The sequence below is a fragment of the Odocoileus virginianus genome, chromosome 5 (genome assembly GCF_023699985.2).
Source record: "Odocoileus virginianus isolate 20LAN1187 ecotype Illinois chromosome 5, Ovbor_1.2, whole genome shotgun sequence".
NCBI lineage: Eukaryota > Metazoa > Chordata > Mammalia > Artiodactyla > Cervidae > Odocoileus > Odocoileus virginianus.
In genome coordinates, this window is record NC_069678.1 from 75,691,487 (window position 1) to 75,717,415 (window position 25,929).

Consider the following 25,929-nt stretch of genomic DNA (forward strand, 5'->3'; position numbering starts at 1 on the left):
AAAAAGATGAAAAAGATGGTATGTTCTATTGGAACTATATGGGTAGAAAGATAATAGGGAGAGAGGAGCGGTCTCCTAAGATCGCTGAGTCCTTGAAGAAGGGCGGGTCAGCTAGAACAAGGAGCTGTTACGTCAGTGGTTTTAACAAGGATGACTATGATGGAGCCAGTATTTGAATTTTGGACTATTTTACTCCAAGTCTTATGCTTTGAAAACCATATAATGAATTTCTAAATGTAGACAGTAGTTATTTTGAATATTTAGACAATATCAGTGTTTTATAAACTTTCTGATATCCCATGATTCTGTTTAACAAATTTAAAAATTACTCCACCTATATTATTTAAAATTCTAAGTAATATTAATATTATAGGTAAAACCAAATCAGCATAGGCTCAGTGCCTACTTTTTTCTTAATTACATGCTATCTTGTGCATTTCACTGTACAAATCTTAAGATGGTAGAGATATTAGCATCTGCAGAGTGAAAAATAATACTGAAGCTCTGAATAGTTGTATGACCTAATCAGAGTCAGAAGAACCATTTCGTGGCAGAGCCAGATTAGAATCCAAGCCTCCAGTCCTTGGACGGATGTTTGACTACTTGATCATAAGTTTATGCAGTTATAAACTTCAGATTCTGAAAGCTTAGCTTGTATTTTGCTTTTCTTGCTGGTTCAGATTCCAGGTTCCATCAACCTTTGAAACACTAGGAAGCTCTTTTTCTGGCCTTTCTTTACAGCTTTGCTATTTGTGGATTCTTCAAGATGTGCTATAATCTTGGGAGTAAATAGGGCCAGAGAGATAGTCTAAAATGGAGGGTGTGTAGGATCGTTTCCCTTTTTCAGAAGTTGCTAAGGTGAAGGCAGTAGCTTTTCCCGACGTCTAAGATAAGCAACAAAATACTCACACACCTGTCTTTGAGATATGTATGTCTTATCCACATGTATTGATGGACTCCTTAGGAAACTGCATCTAAACATCTTTTTATTGTGGCACAGAGTCTTAAAAATAATTAAAATTTTAAATTACTAGTGTTAAACAGAATGCTTGGATGTTCTTGTATTGACTATGTGTTCACCTTTAGAAAAATACACCTGTTGTTTGAGAGTGAGGAGAATGTAAGGAATATGGCCTGCCATTGTTAGTGTACCTAAAGTGTGTTTACATATTTTTAGTTGCCTGAAATGAGAAAGATAGTTACAGAGGTTAAATGCCTGTGGAATACCACAGAATAACAATTTGGTATCTCTGAAATTATCATCTAAATTAATGAGAAAATTATTTGATTTTCAGTCTGATTTTAGGAAAGATTTTCATTCATTAATTTTTAAAAAATTTATTTAGTTTTAATTGAAGGATAATTACTTTACAATATTGTGTTGGTTTCTACCAAACATCAACATGAATCAGTCATAGGTTTGGTATAGAAAGTACTGTAACTGGTCATTTTATTCTTTTTAAAGTTTTCTGTTCAGTAATTATACTACTTGATTTTGATAATAAAAGGAGTTATATTATGAGACCAGAATTTGACTAGATAAATATGGACTGAAAGTTAAATTTAATTGATCTCAGAATAAAGAGAAATTAATCCCTAAAGATTCCTATATTTTTGTTTAGTTCGGAATGGTCTTCAGGGCGTTTGATATCACCACCATTCCCCACCCCTCCCACACCCAAAATCATGAATTTGTACTTTATGTTCTTCTTCCATTTTACCCAAACATCAACGTTGTTTGCTGGTTAGAGCTGAGAGTACTTTGTAATCTGTTTTCCTTTTTCACTGAGTGACCTTCCTTCTTTTGCTCTCCCATTCTTATGTCTTAGCTGTGTTAAAGCAGTTCACTGCTTTCTTGCACCCCGTTTTCTTTCATGCACACTTGATCTGAGCAGACATGGCCAGTATCAGCAATTAACAGCAGAGCAAGAAAAGATTGAATACAGACATGCATATTAGTGTGTGCATGTTTGGTCTGTGATACTATGTTGCATTTTCTGTTTTTGTTATTATCTACTGTCAGAAACAAGGAACTGAGTTGGTACTGACCTTGTGTGGAATGCGTGTGAGGATTTGGGATGAAGGGAGGAAGCTGGTGTTTCATGTGACTGATTTTTGACATGCTGCAGCAGGACTGGAAACACTCCTCTGCTCACATAAGGTGGAAAGAAAAAATTTCTAAGATTGAACTTGCAGAATTTGTGGAGTATATTTAAATTTTTCTTCCTGTATTTTTTTTTGTTTTTAAATTTTACCTAATTTTTTAAGGACTGAGAGTAAGGGATGACCTTTGCTTAATAAGTAGTTTGAGGTATGGGAGTAATGGGCTGCCACAGTGATTCGTATGATAAGAGAATGTTTAAAAACCTCCACTACATCTTGAATCATATTTTGACCCATCTGACAAACAGTTAGTGAGCTCCTTGGTCATCTTTGGTATTTAAAAGCAGCATTACACAAATAGCTTTATTATTGTCCTTTTTCCCCCTCATACAAATCTTAAGAGCATTGCACCTGTGTATCCAAAACAGTTGATTTTTATCTACACTGGTGAGAAATTTAAAAGTGGCATGTAGGTCCCTTAAGTATCTCCTGTGATAAAATTTTCTCACTTTATTTTATGCCTCAGCTTAATGGAGCCTGAGCCTCTGTTTGGGCTATGTCTTAAGCTGAAACTGAAATACAGTCATGAAGCTCTAAGAAAAAACTCTGCAGTGCTAATTTGAAGGACTTCTTGAATGGCATCCTCCTTTCTTGTTGGTCTTCATTACCTTCGCCTCACCCCAAAAGTGTATTCTTGCAGAATTCTGTGGCTTTTTCTTCTCATTTTGTGGAAAAAGAAAGTAAAGGGAGCAGTGGGGAGGGGAGAGATTTCAGTACAACCAGGCATTTAAATTTTTTACTTAAAAAAAAAAAAAAAAACCTCTGTTTTGTAATTCTGAATCTAAGATTGCTTAAGAGTCCCTTATTAGGAATCCAGTTTTGATGGACGCATATAAGAATTTAGAAAATGATATTTCAATGTAAATGTGGATCCTAACATGTATGACCTGAAGAGTAGAAAGAGATAAATGCTAATGTGATTCTTTTTTTCACTCAGTGCACATTATCTTATATATTTGATCAATTGATATTGAAAGGTGGTTCTAAAATAGCTTTTGAGCAGATACAGTATTGAATAGATCAGATGACCTGTGTATTGGCAGTCTTTTCTATTTTCTCTGTTGTTTCATTCTAAAATTGGTGCACACAAGGGATTTAAGAGGTAATTAGCACTTAAGTAATGTCCTTTTCCTTAATATTGTTGACTGTTTCTCTTAGCCATTTTTATTTTATTTAACAGTGGTATTTAAGGGTTAAGCTCACAGAGCTGATGCAACCCCTCCTTGTTTTTCACCAGTAATTTTCATTGGACAGCATTTCCATAGCAACAGTGAGATCAGTGAAACCTTAATGTTTCATTGATTATTTTTCTCCTCTTCCTTTTTTAATCTATTCTCTTTTCACCACATTTTAGTGAGAAAGCGATTTTTTTTTTTTTACTAATAGAGCTGATATTGATTTCTATTCCATAAATAATTAAAAGAGGGTAGAAAAAGCTGCCCTTCATTTAAAAATTGAATGTTTCACCATGTATTTAAAAAGCGATTCAGGATTAGGAGGATGGATAACCATACCGGCTGTAGCTGATGTTCTCAAATATTCTTGCATTGTTTGCTGGTCTTCTAGGGAAAAGAATAATGTGGAACAGGACCTTAAGGAGAAAGAAGATGCTGTTAAACAGAGAACAAGCGAGGTTCAGGTATGTGAACTGTCAAATTCAGTATTCCATTTCTGATTTAGCAGGATTCATTTTAAATGTAGAGGGGCATTTACAGTGTGATGGTTGTGGTATTGGTGAGTAGGTAAAGGGAATCCCTGTTATTTATGTGATATGAATCCTTATCTTTGACAAAATTATTATTTTTCTCCTCACTCTGGCCTGCAAAGATTACACTACAATGATAAAGCAGTATTTTTCAGCATAAATTTCTCATTTTAAAAGTATTTTTAAGATGATATTTATCTGCATATTATAGCCTTAAAGGTAAGTTTGAATGACTTGTCATATAAATATTATTGCACCAATAAAACTGAATGAATGAGAGCATCATCATCATCATGAAAACGCACATTGGTTTTTCATGGGTGTGAGATTTTTTTAGCTAGGAGACCTAAGATTTTAAAGGACTGTCTCAATACTAGTAGGGTAGGAAATGATAGGGAACAATTCAAAATAGCATTTTAGAAGTTGCTTAGTAGCCAGGATATCTTAAACTTTGGCATAAAGAGATTTAATTCATTTTTACTAAGTGCTGTGTTAAGTAGTTTCATTTTACAAATAGAAAAGACAAAAAGACCTCCATTTCTGATTGGGAATGACACAAAAGAGGTATTTCAAACGTTAAAATATAGAAAATTGGGCAGTGTTGCATTTAGAGCCATAAGCAATAACCGTGTTATTGGGACATCATTTCTCAAATGCTGCACCAGCACACACAGGATGTTGGGTGTAGAAGCACTGGTAGTAGTTGCCAGTAAGAGCTCATGCATGGACATTCCTTAACCTTGACAGTCATATATTGGATTTCCTTGTCTTAATAGTTTTAAATGGGCAAAAGCTCTAAAACTGTTAGATCCAGTATTTTGTTTTGATGTAGCACATTCACCAGAGATGGTATGATAGGTGGACCATGCTAGGGTGGGGAGAATGATTTATTGAGGGGTTGAAGAAGAAGCCAGAGAGAGAGACTTCTTGTTAGAAGTTGATTCTATTACTGTACTTATTATATATACTGGAATTTTCCTAAAGGTGATACAGAGTTAACGGATTGTCACTAATATATTTCTCTTTGTGATAGTCAAATATGGAATGATATCCTCAATTACTTTATTTTTGTGAAATTTTTGAGCTTAAGAAATGCAGGAGTCATAGACTTTAAGCAGTTACTGCGGGAAGTAGCTTAAGAATGGAAGATAAAATTATCTACAAAAGTTTTCTCAATCTGAAGAGGTGGAGGTAGTTACTGATATAATATTGGACAACTTCTAAATTTAGCCAGATATGTTTCAAAGTACCAAGGTTTTTGCAGTACATCTATCTGTGGTTTTTCACTACTGCATCTTTTGAGATTGTGAATTTTAAATAGCTGCTTTGGGAGAACACTAAAATTTACACTTTTCAAACCAAATCAGCTATCCTTAAATATTGGATTTGTTATATTTATAGAAGTTTTGTTGTCAGTCAACATCTCTTTGTTACAGGCTAGCCCTTCTTTTACCTAGTGTTGATGGTAAGGGACATGTTAAACCTTCAAGTTTGCTGAATCCAAAATGTGTGCTTGGCTGAGGAAGTCTAAATAGTTGAATTTTTTTTTTTTGCATAAGGTGCTGTAAATAAAAGATATTTTAGAGCATGGTGAGTATAGGCCAGGTTGTAATGGTTGAACATGTAGGTTCATTGAAAAAAAAACATAGAATTAAAGCTTTTTGCATTAGTAGATTCATTACTCATTCCATGTCAGTACAGGTATTTTCATATTGTTTATGGTAATAAGATACTAGACTAAGAATGACATGGATAGTTGACATCTACAAGTAATTAAAGCTTTCATTTTAGTGATTATTTTTTATTTTCTGAAGCAAGACCACTTACCTGAAAATGATAATAAATATATTGTGTTACCTATTGAGTTAACTCTGAATTAGCCATTGGTAATGAGGCACAGACTAGGAATAGCATGAATAATTAAGATCTGTAACTAACTTGAACTTTTAGCGCTTGTTTTCTAATTTCTCTGCCAAAAGGCATTTTACTACCGCTTCCCCTGCTTCCTTCTGACCCCACTTTCTAATGTAGGTGCTAATGAAAAATGCCAAAATGAAGGCATCAAGGGAGAAGTAAGAGAATTTTGCCTCATCAATAAATGTCTTCCTGCCTCAATCAAATATGGCTTTTCTGCGTATTCTTGCTTTTCTCTGTATTTCTAAAGTTACAGTTTGTGATAATATTAGCTCATATCTCAAGTACAGAAACCAGACTTTCAAAGCCTCTTTAGATTTGATCAAAGTGCCAAAAGACTAGTTCTTTTTTTTTTTTTAAGCATTTATATAGTCTTTCTAATTCAGGTAAATTAGAAGGTCTGCTACATAATTAATTTTCTACATGTTTGTTTCCTGTCTGTGTTCTGATATATCACCATCTTGAAAACTCACAGTTCACGATTTTTTTCTTGAAGAACAAACCAACAATTAACTTCATATTTTATGTCATGGGATGATCACTGTTAACTCATATGAGGTACACTGCTAGTTTGTCAAGTTCTGTGGAGAAATTAGATCCAAAATAATGCAAGGGGGGGGAAACTGTAAAAGGCTGTTCTATCTCAAATGTTTATGGTTTGAGTTTCTTGTTGTTACAGGAAGAAGGTAGACCCACATTCTTTCCTACCTTAAACTGCATATGCACAATTTTATTAAAAATTTTCTTCAGATATAACCTTATAGCTCCATTTGTAAAAACAAAAAAAAAACTTTGTGAAAACCAGCCAACATCCTTGCAACAAATTTTTGCTGCCACGTTCACTAGAATTATCAAAAAATTGTAGTTTCATCTTTGTACATCTGCAGGGATGTGCTCTGAGATCACACTCCCCTCCCGTGATCCCCACCCCGTTAAAGAAATATGTATTTTTATCTAGAATGATCTTTAATTAGTGTCTGCGTATTTTCCAAAAGTGCTAGAGACATTATATGTACACCATTATGAAAGTATTATGAGGCCTTTATATTCTGTTGTTTACCATTGCATTAACTAACACAGTCTATGCATTTTTTATGCATTTGTCACTTCTTTCTAAGTCAGATTTTCTTGTGAGCTAACATTTCCTCAGTGGTTTCTTTCTTCTCTTCTCCCTCCCTCGCGTTCTTCTTTTCTTTTCTTTTTTTCCTTTCTTTTTCACTTCTCTTTTTCTTTCTTTTTCAGAAACCACCTTATCTATTTTTAAATATTTCGAATTCCTAAAAAAAAAAAAAACAAAACTGTTAAGTGAGCTGCCATTTCGCCCTAAAACGACTCAGCTTTCACAGCCTGTTTTTATCTGTACTGTATGATTTTATTTTGTCAGAACTTCATGTATTAGACAGTAATAACACAGAATCTTTAAAAAAAAAACAACTGTCCTTCAAGGTAATCAACAAATATTTAGGAATTCATCCTCATGTATACTTTCTTCAGTTTTGCATAGAAGTTTATAGGAATGACTTGGTATCAGAGAACCTTGAATTCAGCTCCTAATTCTGGCTCTTCTGAAGTTTGAGATCCTAAGGAAGAAATTTAACCACTCTACACATTAGTTTTCACTTCTGTAACGTGAGATAGCAGAGTTTGCTGTTAGAATAAAATGACATATTGTTGGTAAAGTGCCTCAGATAAGTTGCTTCAGTGTGTCCGACTCTTTGCGACCCTGTGAATTGTAGCCCGCCAGGCTCCTCTGTCCATGGGATTCCCCAGGCAAGAGTACTGGATGTTTGCCATTCCCTCCTCCAGGGGATCTTCCTGACCCAGGGGTCTAACTTGTGTCTCTTGTGTCTCCTACATTGGCAGGTGTCTCCTACATTTACCACTAGCACCATCTGGGAAGCCCTATCTACATATAGGGCTTATCAGATTTTTTTCCCCTGTTGCTGTCACTTTAACTGCCAGGCTGTTTTTCTCTATTTTTGTTGCTTTGTGTGACCCTTTCCCACACCCTCCCTCTCCCTTCCTAGCTTTTCAGTAGTCTTGCTTAATTTCCTGTTCATCCATACCTTTGTGCTTAATTTATCTCCCCAGGACCAAGAATAATCTTAAGGCCAAATCCATGGATTCTTCCTGCATTGGTTACTGATTTCTTGGGAGGCTTTCTCCTGAATATTCGTAGCCCTACTTCTTTGACCTTTTGCTTCTGTTGCCTTTGCCCAGGACTGATGGACACACCCTGACCCTCTCTTTCCTCCCTTTTCCCTACCCTCTGTCATCCACATACCATATACTGATGATTCCCAAACATCTGTCAAGCCCTCAACTCTCTTGAGTGCAAGTCTCACATCTCCAGCTAGGCATTTTGAGGTTTATCATTTCAAATCCAGTATATCTAAAATGAGTCTCACCTTGCTGAAAAAAATTGACTTCAAGTTTTGAACTTTTCTGTCTGTTTTTCTTTCTCACTACTGCCACCCCTGTTACCTAACATCTGAAATTTTTAAGTCAGGTATAATAAGTGCTTACTCCATCCTCCTCCTTGCTTTCTACCCAAACCAGTTTTAGTAATTATGACTCTCATATGTGAAAATCTTTACTGCTGCCCACTGCCATGTTAGTAGTGGAGAATGTCATCCTCATGGGTATATTGGAAGTAGAAAAAAAAAAAAGATTATAGGCCATCCTCTTGTACTACTTATTTTTTGATTGCCTGCTTCTGAACTGTGTGGCATTCACTTGTTCTTTGTTATTCCCACTCTTATAACTTTTGTTGCTGCAATCTAGAATGTTCCCTATCTTCCTATTTATGTGAATTCCACCCATGTCTTAAAATCCAACTGAGACTCATCAGTTTTCTAAATTTTCCCTTCTTTGTCGCTTCAGTTTACTTGTTTTTCTTGTGTTGGAACTTCCAGAGGAATGTGTATACACTTGTATGGCACACCAGTATGTTACCTTATTGTACTCGCTTAATGCGTGTGTATATAGATTCCAATATCTTGCAGCCTACATTGTGAGCTCCCTAAGCTTAAAAATTGTACCTTGAATCATATCTTATACTGTAGATGGTAATATATTCTTAGATGGAGGTAACTTTAAGGAAGCTATTGACAGTAGAAATGGATAAACTTCCATTTTGTGCATGAAATTAAAAATGGGACAAGAGACATCCAGAAACCACAGGCAGAAAGGATTGGGAGCACAGGTGGTATCGTGAAGAGTCAGACTTTTCCATATTGTTCATACTACCTTCATGAGAGAGAAGCTCACAGTTATTTAAACTTTATCAATAAAGATTTAGTAGCTTATAGTAATTGCCCATTTTTTTTCCCCTAGATGAAGAAGGATGATTTATTTTGGGTGGAAATAAAATTAGATACATGAGCTCAACATTCTTTTCCTGGCGATAATGCTCTTAGAACATGCTGAGAAGCATATGATTGAGAAATAAAGGCAGGCTGTTAGTGAGGTTTTCTAACATCTACCCTAGTTTAATAGGCTCCCTTTCTGGTCTTTGACTTAAAAAACATCTTGCTTTATAGTTGATACTTTCTTATGTTAAGAATATTCCTGTAACTTCTATTTTGAGAATTAGGCCAACATAATGAATGTACCTGATTATTTTTAGTTCTGGATTAGTCTGTAGAGTTTTTTAATCAGTTAAATAGCATTTTCTGTAAGATTACCAAAATACTTCAAATTTCCTTTATTCTCTATAATAACTTTTCAAGTATAGATATACTGTATGTATGCTTTGAGGTTTTTTTTTTTAAGTAAGTGTTTTACTTATAAATTAGTATCCTTTTTGTTTATTTTTTACTCTGTATTTATGTGAAATAGATCTAAATGTATTCATGTTTCATAGATTTAACTTCTTTGGTTGTACAGCCAATTTGGGTTGCTAAAATGAATTATCTTATTCTTGAATGTAGCTGAGAGCTTTTATATATTTGTTTAAATTTTATTTCCACTACCCTCCGTAGCACTTCAGAGGATATGACGGGATGGGGACAAGTTTATCATTTTCTTTATCTCCTGTGATTTCTAGAAAATAGGATATTTTCCTTGAAATTTAGTTTTAAATAAAGCCAAGATTGCAGATCAAGGATCCTTTCACTCCTCGATAAAGAACCTTGGATGTGGCTTGCTTTGGTATTTTTCTAAAGCAAACCTTGGCAGTGCATTACAGTAGTCTTGTCACTTTATCCTTGCCATTTCCTAATTGCTGCTACCCTCTTTTCTTCTGCTGTTGATGGCAAAGGTGAGCAAGTAGAGCGTGATGATGGAAAATGCAGAGTAACTAGGAAGGCATCTGCAAGTGTCTAGTCACTTCCTTGAGGAGTTGGTATTTGATAGTAACTGAGGTTGTACCCTAATTCAGGAGAGGATTTCCCCAAAGGGCTACCTTAAGATTAAGAGAAAGTTATCCTACTTTAGTAGAAGATGGTATTTGCTAAGAGAATCTGCCACTGTCCTAGTCAAGGGTGGGCAGGGAGAGAGATGTACATCCTTTGACTTCACTTAGTCTCAGGATAAACCATTCTGTGCCAAAATAAAATAGCCAAGTAGATATGGATATTGAAATTGTTGTGAAAATTACATTACAGTGGTGGCAGCCTTACCAAGTAATTTTGTAGTGAAACTTGGTTCTTTTTCTTCCTAGTGTTTGTGTTTGCAATCTGTTCATTTTGCTTTTGTGCAGTTTAATAATTTTAAGTTTGCTTACTGAAAAAGAAGACGTTTGTGTGTGTGGATTAGTGTTGGAATTTTTCTAGAGAAGATCTTTTTTCATATTTGAAATAGACATGGAGAGGCTTTAATTTGAATATGTACCTCTGTCCAGCTTAAAGTATGTCACCAATGTGAGGTATTTTTTCAATAACCTTTCCCTCAAGGCCCATACTTTTTGTGTTACTATGTGGATTTTCACTGTAGCATAAAAGTGAGGTTGGGAAATTTGAGGGAATATGTTTGCTCTTTGGAAGAGAAAGGACAAGAATGAGTAAATGTTACATTGATTTGTTTATTCCCTTTCCTCTTACATAAACCTTTCTTCTAGGGATGTGTTTAAAGTGGCTCACTAAAAATACAAATTTTGAAATTTGGTTCATTTTATTAAAGGAAACCAGCATTGATCCTACTATTGGTAGTTGTTACATTAAAAATTCAGTTACATCAGAATATTTTTATATTGGTATGAAACCATATGATATGTGATACTTAAAAATTGCAGACTTGACATTTTCTGATTATGAAAGTAATGTGAGTCCATATTAATCTTGTAAAATAAAGAAAAGTGTAAAAAGAAAAAACTCTACATTTCACATTTCAGGGAGAGTTATGGTTAACATTTTGGTATATTTTCTGAGTATATATGCATGGCTTTATATTCATTTACAGTCATACTGTATATGCCTTTGTATTCAATTTTTAAAAATTAGCATTATGTCCTAGTCATTTTTTTATATTACGTGACCCTTTTAGGGCAAATTTCATTTTTCTTAATTATATTTAGAATGAAAGTAGAGACATCAAAATTACATGTGTTTATAAAGACTAGATATTATTAGAGATGTGAAGTCTAAGATTTATGGGGGGGATTGGAGAGAGGGTAGGAAATTATAGTAGAATTTTTGAAAATTGAAATAAGTAACATATTTTTCCTATTCCTGTTAAGCATTTCTTTAAAAATGCCTTTTGGGTCAGCATATTGTTATGTGTAAACCATATAATAATTTTATAACAGAGTATTGACAATGGATTATTTTCCCAAATATAAAAATCACTTTAGATCTGCAAATGGCGTGCTTTCAAAATATTTGTAATTACAAGAAGTTTTCAAGCCACTGTAGTTTTTCAAGGTACTAGGTTAAAGTGAAGCTGTTATTATGTCTTCCTAAAGAGTAATAGTATATAATATAAGGAAAAAAAAAAAGAAAGAAAGATATATGCCACAGTGACATGCTAAAGCAGTAAAGATTGTTTCCATATAATGGAAATTTAAAATGTCAACTCATTCTTGGTCTATAGTCTATACAAATGTTGAATCAGTATAGAAATTTAGATACTATTTTAATTTAACAAAATGCGTTTGCTGTAGGTCAGTTAGAGGCTAGTTTTAATATTTTGCTATAGTTTAAATGTAGAGTTAAGCTTTCTGTAGTATGTTGAAAGAATATGAAGTTGTTTCTGTCAACTTCAGGCACATTCCCCAATAGTTTCTCCCAGATAGTAGAATTCTTGTGATAGTTACAAATCATTGCCTGATTAATTGCCTGGAATGTGCAAGACATTGTACTAGATTGTGGAACCTCTAAGAAAGATGAGGCATTGGCTGTCTATCAGGAGTTTATTATTTAAGGGTAACTGTAGTACACTGTTTTTTACACTGTGTTTCCCTGGTGGCTCAGATGGTCAATAATCTTCCTGCAATGCAGGAGATCCAAGTTTAGTCCCTGAGTCAGGAAGATCCCCTGGAGAAGGGAATGGCTACCTACTCCATTATTCTTGCCTGGAGGATTATATGGACAGAGGAGCTCCGTGGGCTACAGTCCATGGGGTCACAGAGAGTTGGGCACAAATGAGCAACTGACACACACATATCATACATTGTAGTAAGTATGATAATAGAGGTTAGGTACTAACTGCTCTAAGAGTGCAGGTAAGGGACACTCAAGGTGGGTCATATTAAATTTGTCTGGGTCTTGAAGAATGAAAAGTGAGCTTCCAGATAGGGATGGTGTGGAAGGGCATTCAAGACAGAGCAGATGGTATGGGAAAAGCATAGGGAATTTGAAGTACATTGTCTATTGGAGAATAAAGATCTGTTGAAGATGGGACACAGGTGAACATGAGGACCAGAAATGAAGGTTCTCAGGTATCTTGTCACCTGTTTTACTTTATACTATAGGTAAGAGGGAACCATCATATTTTTAAAATTAATTTTTATTGGAGTATAGTTGCTTTACAACGTTGTGTTAGTTTCCGCTGTACAACAGAGTGAATCAGCTAAATGTATACAGAGATTGGGCTTCCCTGGTGGCTCAGATGATAAGAATCCACCTGCAATGTGGGAGACCTGGGTTTGATCCCTGGGTTGGGAAGATCCCCTGGAGGAGGGCATGGCAACCCCCTCCAGTGTTCTTGCCTCGAGAATCCCCATGGACAGAGGAGCCTGGCAGGCTACTGTCTGTAATGTAAGAGTCAGACACGACTGAGTGACTCAGCACACAGCCCCCATACATACATCTCCTCTTTTGGATTTTCTCCCCATTTAGGTCACCACAGAGCACTGAGTAGAGTTTCCTATACTCTACAGTAGGAAGCCAACATAAATTTTTGAAATCTTCTTTGCAGTGAATTGTTTTTTTGTTTTTTTTTTAAAGACAGTTGGACATTTGAAATAGGAAGAAGCAAAGGCAAACAAATTATGAATCAGGGGAGGGACAGTTAAACTACCATGTGTTTGTTAAGAGTCAATGTATGTCCATTTTGAGTATGGATCTGTTAACAATGTAAGCAAGGTTAAAAATTTAGGCATGAAAAAAATTTAGGCATGCTGGTAAATTTATGATAAATACTAGTGGAGCTCACCATTGTGAATCTGCAATCACCTAGACCCATGAAATGTTAGCCCAAGAAGAGTCTTTCATGATTGTCCATTGTGTTAGCTATTTTAAGGGGATTTTTTAAAGGAAAGCAGCATGGTAGTAGTTGTACTTTTCAATTAATTGGTTGATTGAGAAAATATAAGATAAAAAGCAGTTGTTAAAAGCCTTGTTCAGCGTCTTATTTAACGATAATTCAGAGACCTTTTTTTGATGTGTTTCCTCTGTTGTTCCTAGATTCTTATTCTGATGAATGATCATTGTGTTCTTTGAATAGTATGTTATTTAAAATTGCTGTTACTTTTAGAAATTTGTGTTCACAATTTTACTTCACCCTGTTCAAGATCTCTGCCCACCTCCCACAGACACATGCCTTAGAGTTATCAATCCATTCTTCATTGTCACCTGTGGTTCCTGGAGAGCATCAAGTCCTAATTCCTTGTGGAATCCTTTATATATAATGAATTAACCTCTCTCCTGTGCATCTGCCACGGAAGTATTAATTTACCATTCTTCTGAGAATTAGGAAAATAGTCACTCAAGTGGTTTTCTCTGGTTCGGATGAGGAACCCCAATTGTCAGAGGATTTGTGAATTAGGCCATCCTGGGTGCTGTGTTTCCTGATAAATAATGAGAATGGCAAGGTTGCTTTCATCTGTCTCCCAAATCTCCCTTGTATTTTTTTAAAAATAGACTTTATTATTTACGGAGCTTTAGGTCCACAGAAAAGCAGAAGGTACAAAGATTTCCCATTGTATTTTTTAAAATCTCTGTATCCTTTATCTTATTAAGCATAAAGTCTGGCACATTGATGAATAAATAAATATATGTCATTTTAAAATGGTTTATCTTTTTTTATTTTAAGAAGTTCTTTCCTACACTGAGATCTTTATTTTTCTTCTTCATATTTTAAAGTTTTGTTTTTCATCTTAGGTTTGCAGTATACTTGAAATTTATTTTTCTGTTTGATATGTTTAGAGATGTTATAATTTTTTTTCTTTTTGCCATATGGGTACATCCAGCATCATTTACTGATTAGTTAGCTGTCTTCCTCCATTTTGCTTTAATGTCATGTCTTCTCATCATTTTTTCTGTGTATGTCTAAATTCTAATTTAAATCTGTGTCTGAATTCTGTTTTTTTCTTCCTTTATCCTTGCATCAAACAAAACTGTTTTAACTATTTTAGCTTTCCAGTAATTTGTAATATTGTATAGGGTAAGTCCTTTTACATTTTATAACGCTGTTTTAGGTTTTTTTCCTTTGTTCTTCCAAATATGTTTCAGAATCAGCTTGTCAGTGTCCTTGGAAAATCTTGTTAGGATTTTCTTTGAAGTATATAGGTTAATTAGGTGAGAACTGACATCTTTATGATGTTACTCATCATTCAATAAATAGTTATGGAGTATTTCTTGTATACTAGGAACTGGGAATATAGTAGTGAATGAAACTTGCAAATATCCCTGGACTCATGGGTTTATGTTCTAATAGAGGGAAATATATTCTATTACTCATAATAGCCAAAAACTGGGATTAGTCTAGATGTCCATCAGGTATATCTGTACAGTGGAATACTACTCAGCAATAAAAAAGAAGAAACTACTTATACATGCAGAACATGGATGAATCTCGAAATATTATACTAGGTATAAGAATATGGTAGACTATATATTTCAGTATACTACATATTATATGATTCTATTTATGTAGAATGTCTAAGGTAAAAATATAGTAACACAAAGCAGATCATTGGTTGCCTGTTGCTTGAAAAGGGAATGAGAATTGATTCCAAAATGGTATGAAGAAACTTTTTAGGTGATGGAAGTGTTATGAAACAGGATTGTGGTGATTTTTGTACAATTGTATATATTTACCAAACTTTACTGAATTGTAAACTTTCAGTGGGCAATTTTTATGATATGTATAAATTATATCTCCTAAAGCTATTTAATTATATTATTTTGTGCCAACGCAGATGTAACTCGAGAACATTCTAAGTCACAAAAGAAGCCAGTCACAAAAACCCAGATGTATGATTCCTTTCATATAAAAATGTCTAGACTTGACAAAGCTATATAGAGAAAAAGTAGATTGATAGTTACCTAGGGCCAAGGTGATTGGGAGGGAAATAGAGAGTAACTCACTAATGGGTATGGGGTTTCTTTTTATAGTGACAAAACTGTTCTAAAACTGTTTTGGTCATGGTTGCACAACTCTAAATATACTAGAGACCATTGACTTCTACACTTTAAATGGGTGAGTTGTATAGTGTGCTGTCTCTCTCTTTAGTTGCTAAGTTGTGTCCGACTCTTGCAACCTCATGGACTGTAGTCTGCCAGGCTCCTCTGTCCATGGGATTCTCCAGGCAAGAATCCTGGAGGGGGTTGCCATTTCCTTCTCCAGGGGATCTTCCCAACCCAGGGATCAAACCCAGGTCTCCTGCACTGCAGGCAGATTCTTCACCGACTGAGCTATGAGGAAAGCCTGTCCTGTATAGTGTGCAAATTATCCCAGTAAAGCTGTTAGAGAAAATAAATAAAATTATATGCTGTATATGAAGGAGAATCAATGGAGGGAGATGGTGGTGGGTGATGGTAAGGGAGGCCTCACTGAGAAGTTAACAGTTGAGCAGAGACTTCAAGGAGATGAGGGATTAAGGGATTAATTTGGGGAGGAGTTTTCTAGGAAGAGAGGATAATCAGTGAAAGATCTGAGAAGGAAGCATATCTGACATGTTTGAGAAGCATCAGAAAGGCCAGTATGGGTGAAATAAGAGTGAGCACAGGAGAGAGCAGTAGAAATGAAGCTGGGAGATGGGACCACATAGGGCCACTATAAGGACTTGGGTTTTTATGGTAAGGGAGATGGGAAGTCAGTGCAGAGTTTTGAGCAGAGGAGTGCCATCATCTGATGTAGGTTTTTTAACAGTGACTACTGTGCTGTAAATAAACTGAAAGGTAGCATGGGTGGATGAAGGGAAACCAGTTAGAAGGCAGCAGTCCAGGAGAGAGAGAAAAACGACTTGAACTGAGGTTGAAGAAAAACATGGCCGGATTTTTAAAATATATTTTGAAGGAAGGAACAGCAAGATTTGCTGACAGATTGGAGATGATATGTGAGAGAAAGAGAAGAGTCGGAGGAGATGCTGTATTTTTTGGCCAGAGAAACTGAGAGGGGGCAGATGGAGGATAAAGCAGATGTTATGGAGTGGGGGGGAGGAAATGCCAGGAGTTCTGTTCTTGTTATGTTAGAGAAGTCCATCAGACATCCAAGGATGGATCTGAGTAAGCAAATTGAATGTCTAAATCTGGAATCTAGGAAAGATGTCCTCAAGTAAAGATTGTATTTAAAGCTATGAGTCCTCTAATCCACCAACACAGTATATGTAATAAGATGAGACTTTACCTTCCCTTATGATAGACTTTTAAAAACAGTTAACCTTCTCTTGCCTCCAATAAATAATGTTAATATTCCTGTATTTAAGGATCTTCAAGATGAAGTGCAAAGGGAGAATACTAATCTGCAAAAACTACAGGCCCAGAAACAGCAAGTACAGGAACTCCTTGATGGGCTGGATGAGCAGAAAGCCCAGCTGGAGGAGCAACTGCAGGAAGTCAGAAAGAAGTGCGCTGAGGAGGCCCAGCTGGTAAGGCCTGGCTGCTTACCGCTGCCTGTGTCTTTACCTTAGGTGCTTTTGCTGGCTTAAGATAGAAACCCTCTGTGCTCGTTGTTGTTGCTGTTGTTAGGTGCCAATCTAGTCAACATGAAGTTTGGGAACATGAAGGAGATGGGGCATGTTTCATCTAGAAATTACAGGGGAAATAGGACACTGCATTTTTTTTTTTTCCCCCTAAAATTTAGTTGGAAGTGTGGTACCTATGTCTTCCACTCTCCTCTGTCAGTCCCTGATTGCCCTTTTCTACAGAAAATATACATCAAAAACACCAAAATAGTAAACTAAAATAAATATTGCATTATAGAACTTTTTAATGACATCTCTTTTTTTAATCCCCTGGTTGTCTCATTCACCTCATGTTGTAGATCTCATCCCTGAAAGCTGAACTAACTAGTCAAGAATCACAGATCTCCACTTACGAAGAAGAGCTGGCCAAAGCGAGGGAAGAACTGAGTCGCCTACAGCAAGAAACAGCAGAGCTGGAAGAGAGTGTGGAGTCAGGGAAGGCTCAGCTGGGACCGCTCCAGCAGCACCTGCAAGATTCACAGCAGGAAATCGGTTCAGTAAGTCTTTGTGGGAGTGAAAAACACACTCCAGTGGGCACTCACGTATCTTTTTAGTACACAGTATTTTCTCCACTTCTACTGCTGCTTCTTCCGTCCAGTTTATTATTCATTTTCTGTCGTTTTATACGAATAAGCTTCTTGTCACCTGTCATAAGTTAAAACTGTTGTGAGTCTTACACATCTGATGATTATCACTGAAATCTTGTTGAGTGTGCAGGCTTTGTAGTTAGATGGTTTGGATTTAAAGGCTTGCTCTGCTGCTTACTGCCTGAGTCATCTCAGTGTTAGATTCCTCAGCTTGGAGAACTGGCAATTCCCTCGTGGCTCAGCAGTAAAGAATCCACCTGCCAATACAGGAGACATGAGTTCAATCCCTGAATCAGGGAGATCCCCTGGAGAAGGAAATGGCAACTCACTCCAGTATTCTTGCCTGGAAAATCCCATGGAGAGGAGACTGGCGAGCTACAGCCTATGGGGTCGCAAAAGAGTTGGATGTGACTTAGTAACCAAACAACAATAACCACCAGAGGTTAGAATTTTGCCCTTTTCACTGCTGAGGACACGGATTCAATTCCTGATTGGGGAACTAACATTTAAGATCATGCAAGCTGCACAGCATGGCCAAATTTTTAAAAATAAATAAATAAAATAAAATAAAATTGGAGAATTAACAATATGCCTACCTCCTTTAGCTGCTTTTAAAGTTTAAATGGGGCAAAACCAGTGAGACATTAGAGCATAGGGTTTGGTAAATAAGTGCTCAGTTAAGTGTTGCTTATTTTTATAAATAATAACCTGGTGTCTTGCTTTTTGGGGATTCTAATCTTAAAATCAGTTTTTTTTTTTAAAAAAAAATCAGTTTTGCTCATTTAGAAACCTTTATTTTTTTGAAATTAGGAAATTTTTCTTTATATAGATAAATATGACTGTTGTGGTAGGTCCAGAATATCGATCCTTTCCTTTGCTGTTTCTTGACTTCCCTAAATGGGGAATAATATTTTATAGAATGATGGTAGGATGGTTGGATGTGTGTAGAGACTGTATAGCCCATTCCTTTCCATTTGAATTTGAACAAACTGAAGCCAGGGAAGGTTAAGGAACTTGCTTATGGTTATGTAGCCTTCAGAAGAGCCATAGCCTAGAATTCAGATCTTCTGAAACCTGGTCAGTTAATTATTATATATAATGAACTCCTTCTCCTTGATATGCTTCCTTCCCCTCTCTTGTCTGGCAGATGAATACCTGCTCACCCATCTTGCAAGCCATAGCTTAACCTCTTCTTCCTTTGTGGCATCTTCTGAATCCTGCCTTTTTTGGACATTGTACTTCTGTTACAGTAATTGTAACATTTTCCCCTGCACATTTGTTTATGTATCTACCTCTCTCAGTAGATGGAGCTTTTTGGTCTAGAAACATGCATATTTATCCAAGTGTTTAGCACAGTTCTTGTCTCAGTGTAGGTACTCAGTTAACATGTAGTAAACCCAAAAGAATTTTATACTAGTGGGAACGATACCAGATAAATGAACAGTCTTTAAAATAGTTTTATTTGAGTTTTTTAAATATTTTTAATGTTATTTATAGACTGTAAAATTAACCCATTTTAATGGTGCAGTCCATGATTTTCAGTAAATTTGATGTTTGAGAGTTGCTCAAACATCACAATCCAGTTTTAGAATTATTTCCCTACTTCCAAGAGACCCTTGTGCCGTTTATCATCAATTCCCACCCTTACCTCTGGGTAACTACTTTCTGTGTCTGTAGATTTGCCTTTTCTGAGCATTTCACATAGAAGAACTGAACACTCTGTGGTCTTTCTCATGTGGTTTCTTTCACTTAGTGTAATGTTTTTGAGACCCATCCATGTTGTAGCATGTAACAAAATTATAGTTCATTTTATAAGGTGTGTTGTTTATCTATTCACCAATTAATGGGCATTTGGATTCTTTCTTCCTGTTGACTATTATGAATAATGATGCTATGAATTTTCTATTTGCATACAATTCTTTGTGTAGACATGTGTTTTCACTTCTCCTGGATATAAAATAGTTGGCTATATTGTAAATTTACGTTAAACTTTTTTTTTTAACTTTAATTTGCCAAACTTTTCCAAAGTGGCTGTACCATTTTAATACTTGCCCTAGCAATATATAAGAGTTCCAATTTCTCCACATTTTTACCAACACTTTTATTGTCTTTTTGATTATAGACATTCTTGTAGATGTAAAGTGGTACTTCATAGTTTTAATTTGCAATTCTCTAATGACTAGAGATGTTGATTATCTTTTCGTATGCCTATGAGCCATTTGTACATCCTCTTGGATGAAATGTCTGTTTAAAGTTTTTTGCCTGGACTTCCCTGGTCGCTCAGATGGTAAAGTCTTTTGCCTGTTTTGGGTTGTCTTATTACACAAGTTTTAAAAAATACATATATGTATATTCTGGAGATAAGTCCTTTATCAGATATTTGATTTACAAATAATTTTTCCCAGTCTCTGGCTTGTTTTTTAATTTTCTTTTCTTTGACTTTTTTGAAAGGGGATTTCTTTCAAAGGAAAGAGCATAAATTAGAAAAATAGAAATGACTCCAGATATTGTGAATTATCAGAGAGAAAATAAAGCCATGTTTTTGAGCATGGAAGATAGTGTCAGCAGGCTGTACTACCAAGTGTTTCAGATATCTGTAGAAGGGATTAGATCTTTGTGTCTGATCTCCAGATCTTAAGAATAAACCTTCCAAATTCTTACACTTGACTCAGGTACCGTGTGTCTTTCCCACAGAGGGCAGCATATTCCCATGGGCCTATAAAAAAGAAATTTGGTTGTAAATTAGCCTGATACTTTTATTGCTCTCTAAAACTTAGCTATAGCTTTTTTGGAAAAAGGAATAACTAAAGAGAGATTTTGTGACTTGCTGAATTTCTATTTTTATTTCTTACCTTGTATTTTCTAGAAAACAAAAAACCTTTGACCTTTACTCTGTGTAACTTGCTTGCACAATGTATACTATTTATCCAAGTATTTCTGGCAGTTTAAATGTTTGTTGTACTTTTCTTGCACAGTTTGCAGAGAGCTTGTGTTAGTTGTGTGATGATTTTTTTCTATATCCTCTTAAGTTTACCTAGAGAGTAAGGGAGAACACAGGCTTAAATGGCAGGTGCCTGGGAGACTCAGACACAGGAAGGCCAGGTTGTATTCATGATTCTATTGATTGTCTCAGGAATAAATAAGGAACAAACTGTCCTACATAGAACTCTCTGATAGGCAGGCATTTCCCCTGACTGCTTCATCTATATGGTGAGTAATGGTTTAAAATTTTAGACTACAAGGTAGTAGCAGTAAAATTGATTTAATGATCATGATAAATTATTTAATGAAATAAGAGAGAATAGGAAATAACAGCATACATTACACATAGTAAGGATGAGTATTACTTCATGAAACTTGTTTCACCCTGTGTATGTGTGTAAATGTATAGTTATATGTATGATGTATGCATCTGTATGTATGTTTTATGTATATATACTCACAGAGAGACATATGTACATATATATTTACTAGGTCAAAGTGTAAACTCTATTTCTTTCTGTAGATTAAAGTAAAAGTAAGTTTATAAACCACTGCTCTATAGCACTAGTAGTATACAAGGCATATGCTTTGTGTTATAAATGTGTAGTATTTTTGATTGTTATTTTAAATCCTAAATGAAATGCAATTTGCATGTATATATACACAAAATGAGATGTGTGTATATATATATATATATATACACACACACACACACACACGTACACACACCCACACACATACTGATGCCCACTGTTTAAATATATAAGCATAATACTTGTGTTTTTGAGTGAACATTTATTAAGCACCTACAGTATGCATCATTGTGCTAGATGTTAGAGATACAAAGTTAATAACAAAAATTTGGTCTCTATCCTCAAAAGGCTCTAGTCTTTAACATTTTAAAAATAGAGTAGTAGAAAAGGAACAGGAAATTTTAATTGTTATAGCAGTGAGAAATGTAGTATGCTGGGTCCTTTTATACACACTGTCCTTCATTTACGTAGGCCTTTACATTTTACAGAGTTCTTTTAAATATATCTTTTACTTCACATAACAATCTTCTATGCAGATAGTTCTTACTACCTCTCTGGATTAAAAAAGGGAAGCTTGGAGAGGGTACTTTGACTAAGATAACCTAATAATTAGAAAGTGATAGAGCTAGATGTACATCTGTCTGCTTATCCAATATAGTGTTCTTTTTCCAGGCTATGATCCTCACTTCTCCTTTGATAAATTATAGATTCCAAATTGAGCAACTTAAAAACTTTATGGGAAATATTAGGGGAATAAGATTAGGGAACAGAGATTTACAATATGTCAATAGGTAATTTTTATATTTGCTAGAAACAAAAAATATATATAACGTGCTAATAAATAGAGGATGCCAATGTAATTAAAATATATATATATTTTATGAATATGACACTGTGCAGTAAAGTTCTGCTTATTGTTTTTTTCAGTAGAAACATTTTTTTATTCTGTTGTCTCAATTTCTTTGAAATATATGTAAATGTGTTTTTATTGTAGATATTGGTATAAATAAGCATTTTTTCCTTCTAGTTCCCAACATTTTTTTTATATATATTGCAATTTATTGTGTTGTCCCAGGTGTAGAAAGTCAATGGATATTGAAATTTAAAAAAACTTTGTCCTTCATTTAACCTGTTTGGTATATTTTAGATTTAGAGACTACTTCTTAAGGTTCTAGCCCATTAATAAATAATGCCAGGGGATAGGACACTAGCTCATTGCACCTTTGTTTTCACTTCTCTTCTTCCCAATAGGAATATGAATGGCTCCAAAGTCTTATGTACTCTTCCTCTATTTCCTCTCCCTCTCCTAAAGCGTCATCACAAAATTTGTCTTGCACTACCGCTTTGCCATCTTTTCCCCAATACTCTGACACTTTTTCTAGTTATATTCTAAAGGACTGCCAATTAGCAGATATTTGAATTAAAATTCTTGGATCTTTCAAAAGATGTACAAAAGCAAATCCATATATACTGTAATTTCAGGAGGAGAACTTACTGGGATGGATTACTGAAATCCTTTTCTCTAAGTCATGCTGCATTCCTTAATGGAAGCAGATTTATCCCTGATCAAGTCTAAGCATATAATTATTTTTATATCACAAGTCTTTCTAGTAATTTTGTCTAGTTTTTGTCTAAAAATGTCTTTCTAGTAAATTCTGTTTTGTATTTCTTCTTTGTGTTGACAGATGCAAATGAAACTTGTGGAAATGAAAGAGCTGGAAAACCATAGTAATCAATTAAATTGGTGCAGTAGTCCACACAGCATTCTTGTAAATGGTGCTACAGATTATTGCAGCCTCAGTACCAGCAGCAGTGAAACAGCCAATCTTAATGAGCACACTGAAGGCCAGAGCAACCCAGAGTCTGAGCCCATACACCAGGAGTCTCCAGTGAGTCTTACTAGTTCCTTTAATTCCATAACCAACTTCAGAAGGAAAAAAAACTGGTTCAGATGAAAGTTCTATTGACATCATACCTAATATAAGTATGTGGCCTTGCCTCATCTGAGACAATTGAGAAAGGAAGAGTGGGTTCTAACAGTTTTAACTAGTGCAAAATATAATTTTAACTGATCTATTTGTTATAGAGGCATGTTTTCAAAGTTGTGGTTCTGTTAGATAGTAACTTTTGATAGTATTTATTTTTAAGTAATCTCATCCAAAGCTGAAAGTAATTATTTCATAATATTGAAGACATTTATTTACTTTTTTTTTTGAGAATATCAGCTAATGCAAGAGTGCTGCTCTTCTGAATGAGAGCTACAGAGACAAAAAACCTTTAACCCTGTCTTCCAGCTGCATGCTGTCTAGTTGTGTAACACTATGTTAAAAGGCTGTGATAAAGTAAATAGGGTATTCAGGTAGGACAACTTGGAGGAGGCTCAGAGATGATGTCATAGGGAAACTTTACAAGTGACCACTGAAGTGAGAAGAGGTTAAGCAAAGGAGAAGGTGGTACATTTCTGGCAGAGGAAACAGCATTAGCATAAGTATGTATTGGGAGAAAACATGCTGCACGGGATCATGAGAGGTTTTCCGAGGTTGTTTTGTGATGGTGAGGAATGTATTGGGAGGAGATGAGGCTGTCTCCTGTGGGTTACCTGCATTACCTTTGGTACTTTTTATCAAGATAGAGATATCTGTGCCCCATTCCAGACTTGTTGAACTAGAGTTTCTAGGTTGGGCCCAGGTACATATGTTTTAAAAAACAAACTCCTAGGTGATTATGTTATGTGCCTAGATAAAAATGACCACTTTCAGGTCAGAAAGGACCAGAGAGTAAGAAATTTTGATTCATCTTGCAGCATTGGGGAATTTGCCTTACTACAGTGAGTAGCCATTGAAGAATTCTTAAGCAAGAAGTGACAGGATTGAGTTTACCTTTTAGAAAATCTGGATAAGGCATTCCCTGGCAGTCCAGTGGTTAGGACTTGGTCAGTGCTTTTATTGCTGTAGCCTGGGTTCAATTCCTGGTCAGGGAACTAAGAACCCACAAGCTGTAGGGTGCCACCAAAAAAATTTTTTTACAGTGGATTATAGATTGGAGAATAGGACTAGACATACTGAGATATGGTGAGAGACTATTGGGGTAGTCTATGTGAGAATTGTTTTAACCTGGATCTAACCAGTAGCAGGAGGGATGATGAGAAGAATACAAATTTGATAGATATTAGGATTTAAAATTAATAGATTTAATGTTATTTGTACAGTGCAGTCTTGAACTGCACAATATTCTTTTAAGCACAAAATGCAAATTGCTAGGTTATCCTTCAAAGACATAAGATGGTATGAAATAGAAGTTGGTTTTGCCACTTCTTAAGACTTATTATCTTACTGATCTAAATGCAGAAAGCAATGACGTCATTGAAGGACTTCCAACCAGAAGATCATGATTAGATTCATATTTTAGATCTATTACTTTGGCTGCCCTGAGAAGGATAGATGTGGAGGACAAATATTGGAGACAGGAAGACAGTTGGAATATTATTACTACCGTAATATGTACCAGAAATGATGATGCTATAAATGAATGGTAGTGACAGTCAGGATGGAGAAGAATGGAAGGATTTGAGAACTAGATGAGAAGTAGACTCCATAAGACTTGGAATCTAGCTGGGGGATGACCAGAGGGATGTAGTTAAAGAAGAACTGGGGTTTTCTGGCCTTGAGTGGTTTTGAGGCTTGATAATAGCATTTTCCTAAGAAATATTATAGAGGTCATCCAATGAATATATTTTGCTTATCTTTTAAAAATTTTAGTAGTTTTTGACTCTTCTTTGTCAGTTGGCTCTGCCAAGTAGAAAATATATTGTGAAGAATTAATATTTTGAAGGATTAATATTTTGTAGGCAAGAAGTAGTCCTGAAATACTGCCTTCTGGTGTGACTGATGAAAATGAAGAGGTGACTGTAGCTGTTAATGAAAAAGTTTGTCCTGAATTTAATAGTGACAGATGTTCAAAAGAGGTAAAAATAATTCTATATTAATATGTAAATGTTCTTATTCTCTTCTCAATATGGGTTATATACTATTTGATGCTAAGGAAAGAGAAAAATGTGTTAAATGGACTTTATGACCACAAAAATATTTGTTATGTTACCATCAGTTGATTTTTCAAACATGCTATTTTATTTTAAGATGTTACCTTTTAAAACTTTTGGTTTCTAAAACCTTTTTTTTTTAATTTCAAATTATTTTTAGGAAGATCCATTTAATGTAGAAACAAGTTCACTGACAAATCCAGTTGCAGATTCAAACTTGGATTTTTTCCAGTCTGATCCTTTTGTTGGCAGTAAGTATTCTTATATTTACATTACAAATTTACCAAAAAGGACCATATAAGAATTTGGGCTTCAGTTTTGAGAGCCTACTTGTTATAGCAAAAGTAGAAAAGAGAATGATGTTTTTATATGGTCAGACTTTAGTATTTGTCCTCTCCAGGCAACTAAATCCTGGAACTAAGCATTTGATTATGCCTTAGGAACCCCTGATTAAGAGTATGTTTCTCCTTGAGAATAGAGACCCAGAGAAAGAGAAGAGATTGGGCAGTCTTAAGTCAACCAGCAATTATTTACCAAAAGTGCCAACACCATGCTTTTACAACAACAGAAACTATAGTAGTTAGTAGTTTGATCCCTGCCTATAGTAGTTAGTAGCTCCCTAAAGTCTTATTGAAGAATCATAAGTTCAATAAATTAAA

At 35.2% G+C, this 25,929-nt stretch overlaps 1 protein-coding gene across 6 annotated transcripts in view; it reads left to right on the plus strand.

The window, feature by feature from the left end:
- Nucleotides 1-25,929, plus strand: part of EPS15 (epidermal growth factor receptor pathway substrate 15) — a 141,191-nt gene that overhangs the window by 77,735 nt on the left and 37,527 nt on the right. For 5 of the 6 annotated variants that reach the window (XM_070468159.1, XM_070468162.1, XM_020907253.2 and 2 more), the window contains exons 13-18: nt 3,730-3,802; nt 16,872-17,033; nt 17,429-17,626; nt 22,917-23,120; nt 25,079-25,195; nt 25,431-25,521. In XM_070468159.1, the coding sequence (XP_070324260.1) occupies nt 3,730-3,802; nt 16,872-17,033; nt 17,429-17,626; nt 22,917-23,120; nt 25,079-25,195; nt 25,431-25,521 (845 nt within the window). The remainder of the gene's footprint in view (nt 1-3,729; nt 3,803-16,871; nt 17,034-17,428; nt 17,627-22,916; nt 23,121-25,078; nt 25,196-25,430; nt 25,522-25,929) is intronic. The other variant, XM_070468161.1, reaches the window with a different exon arrangement.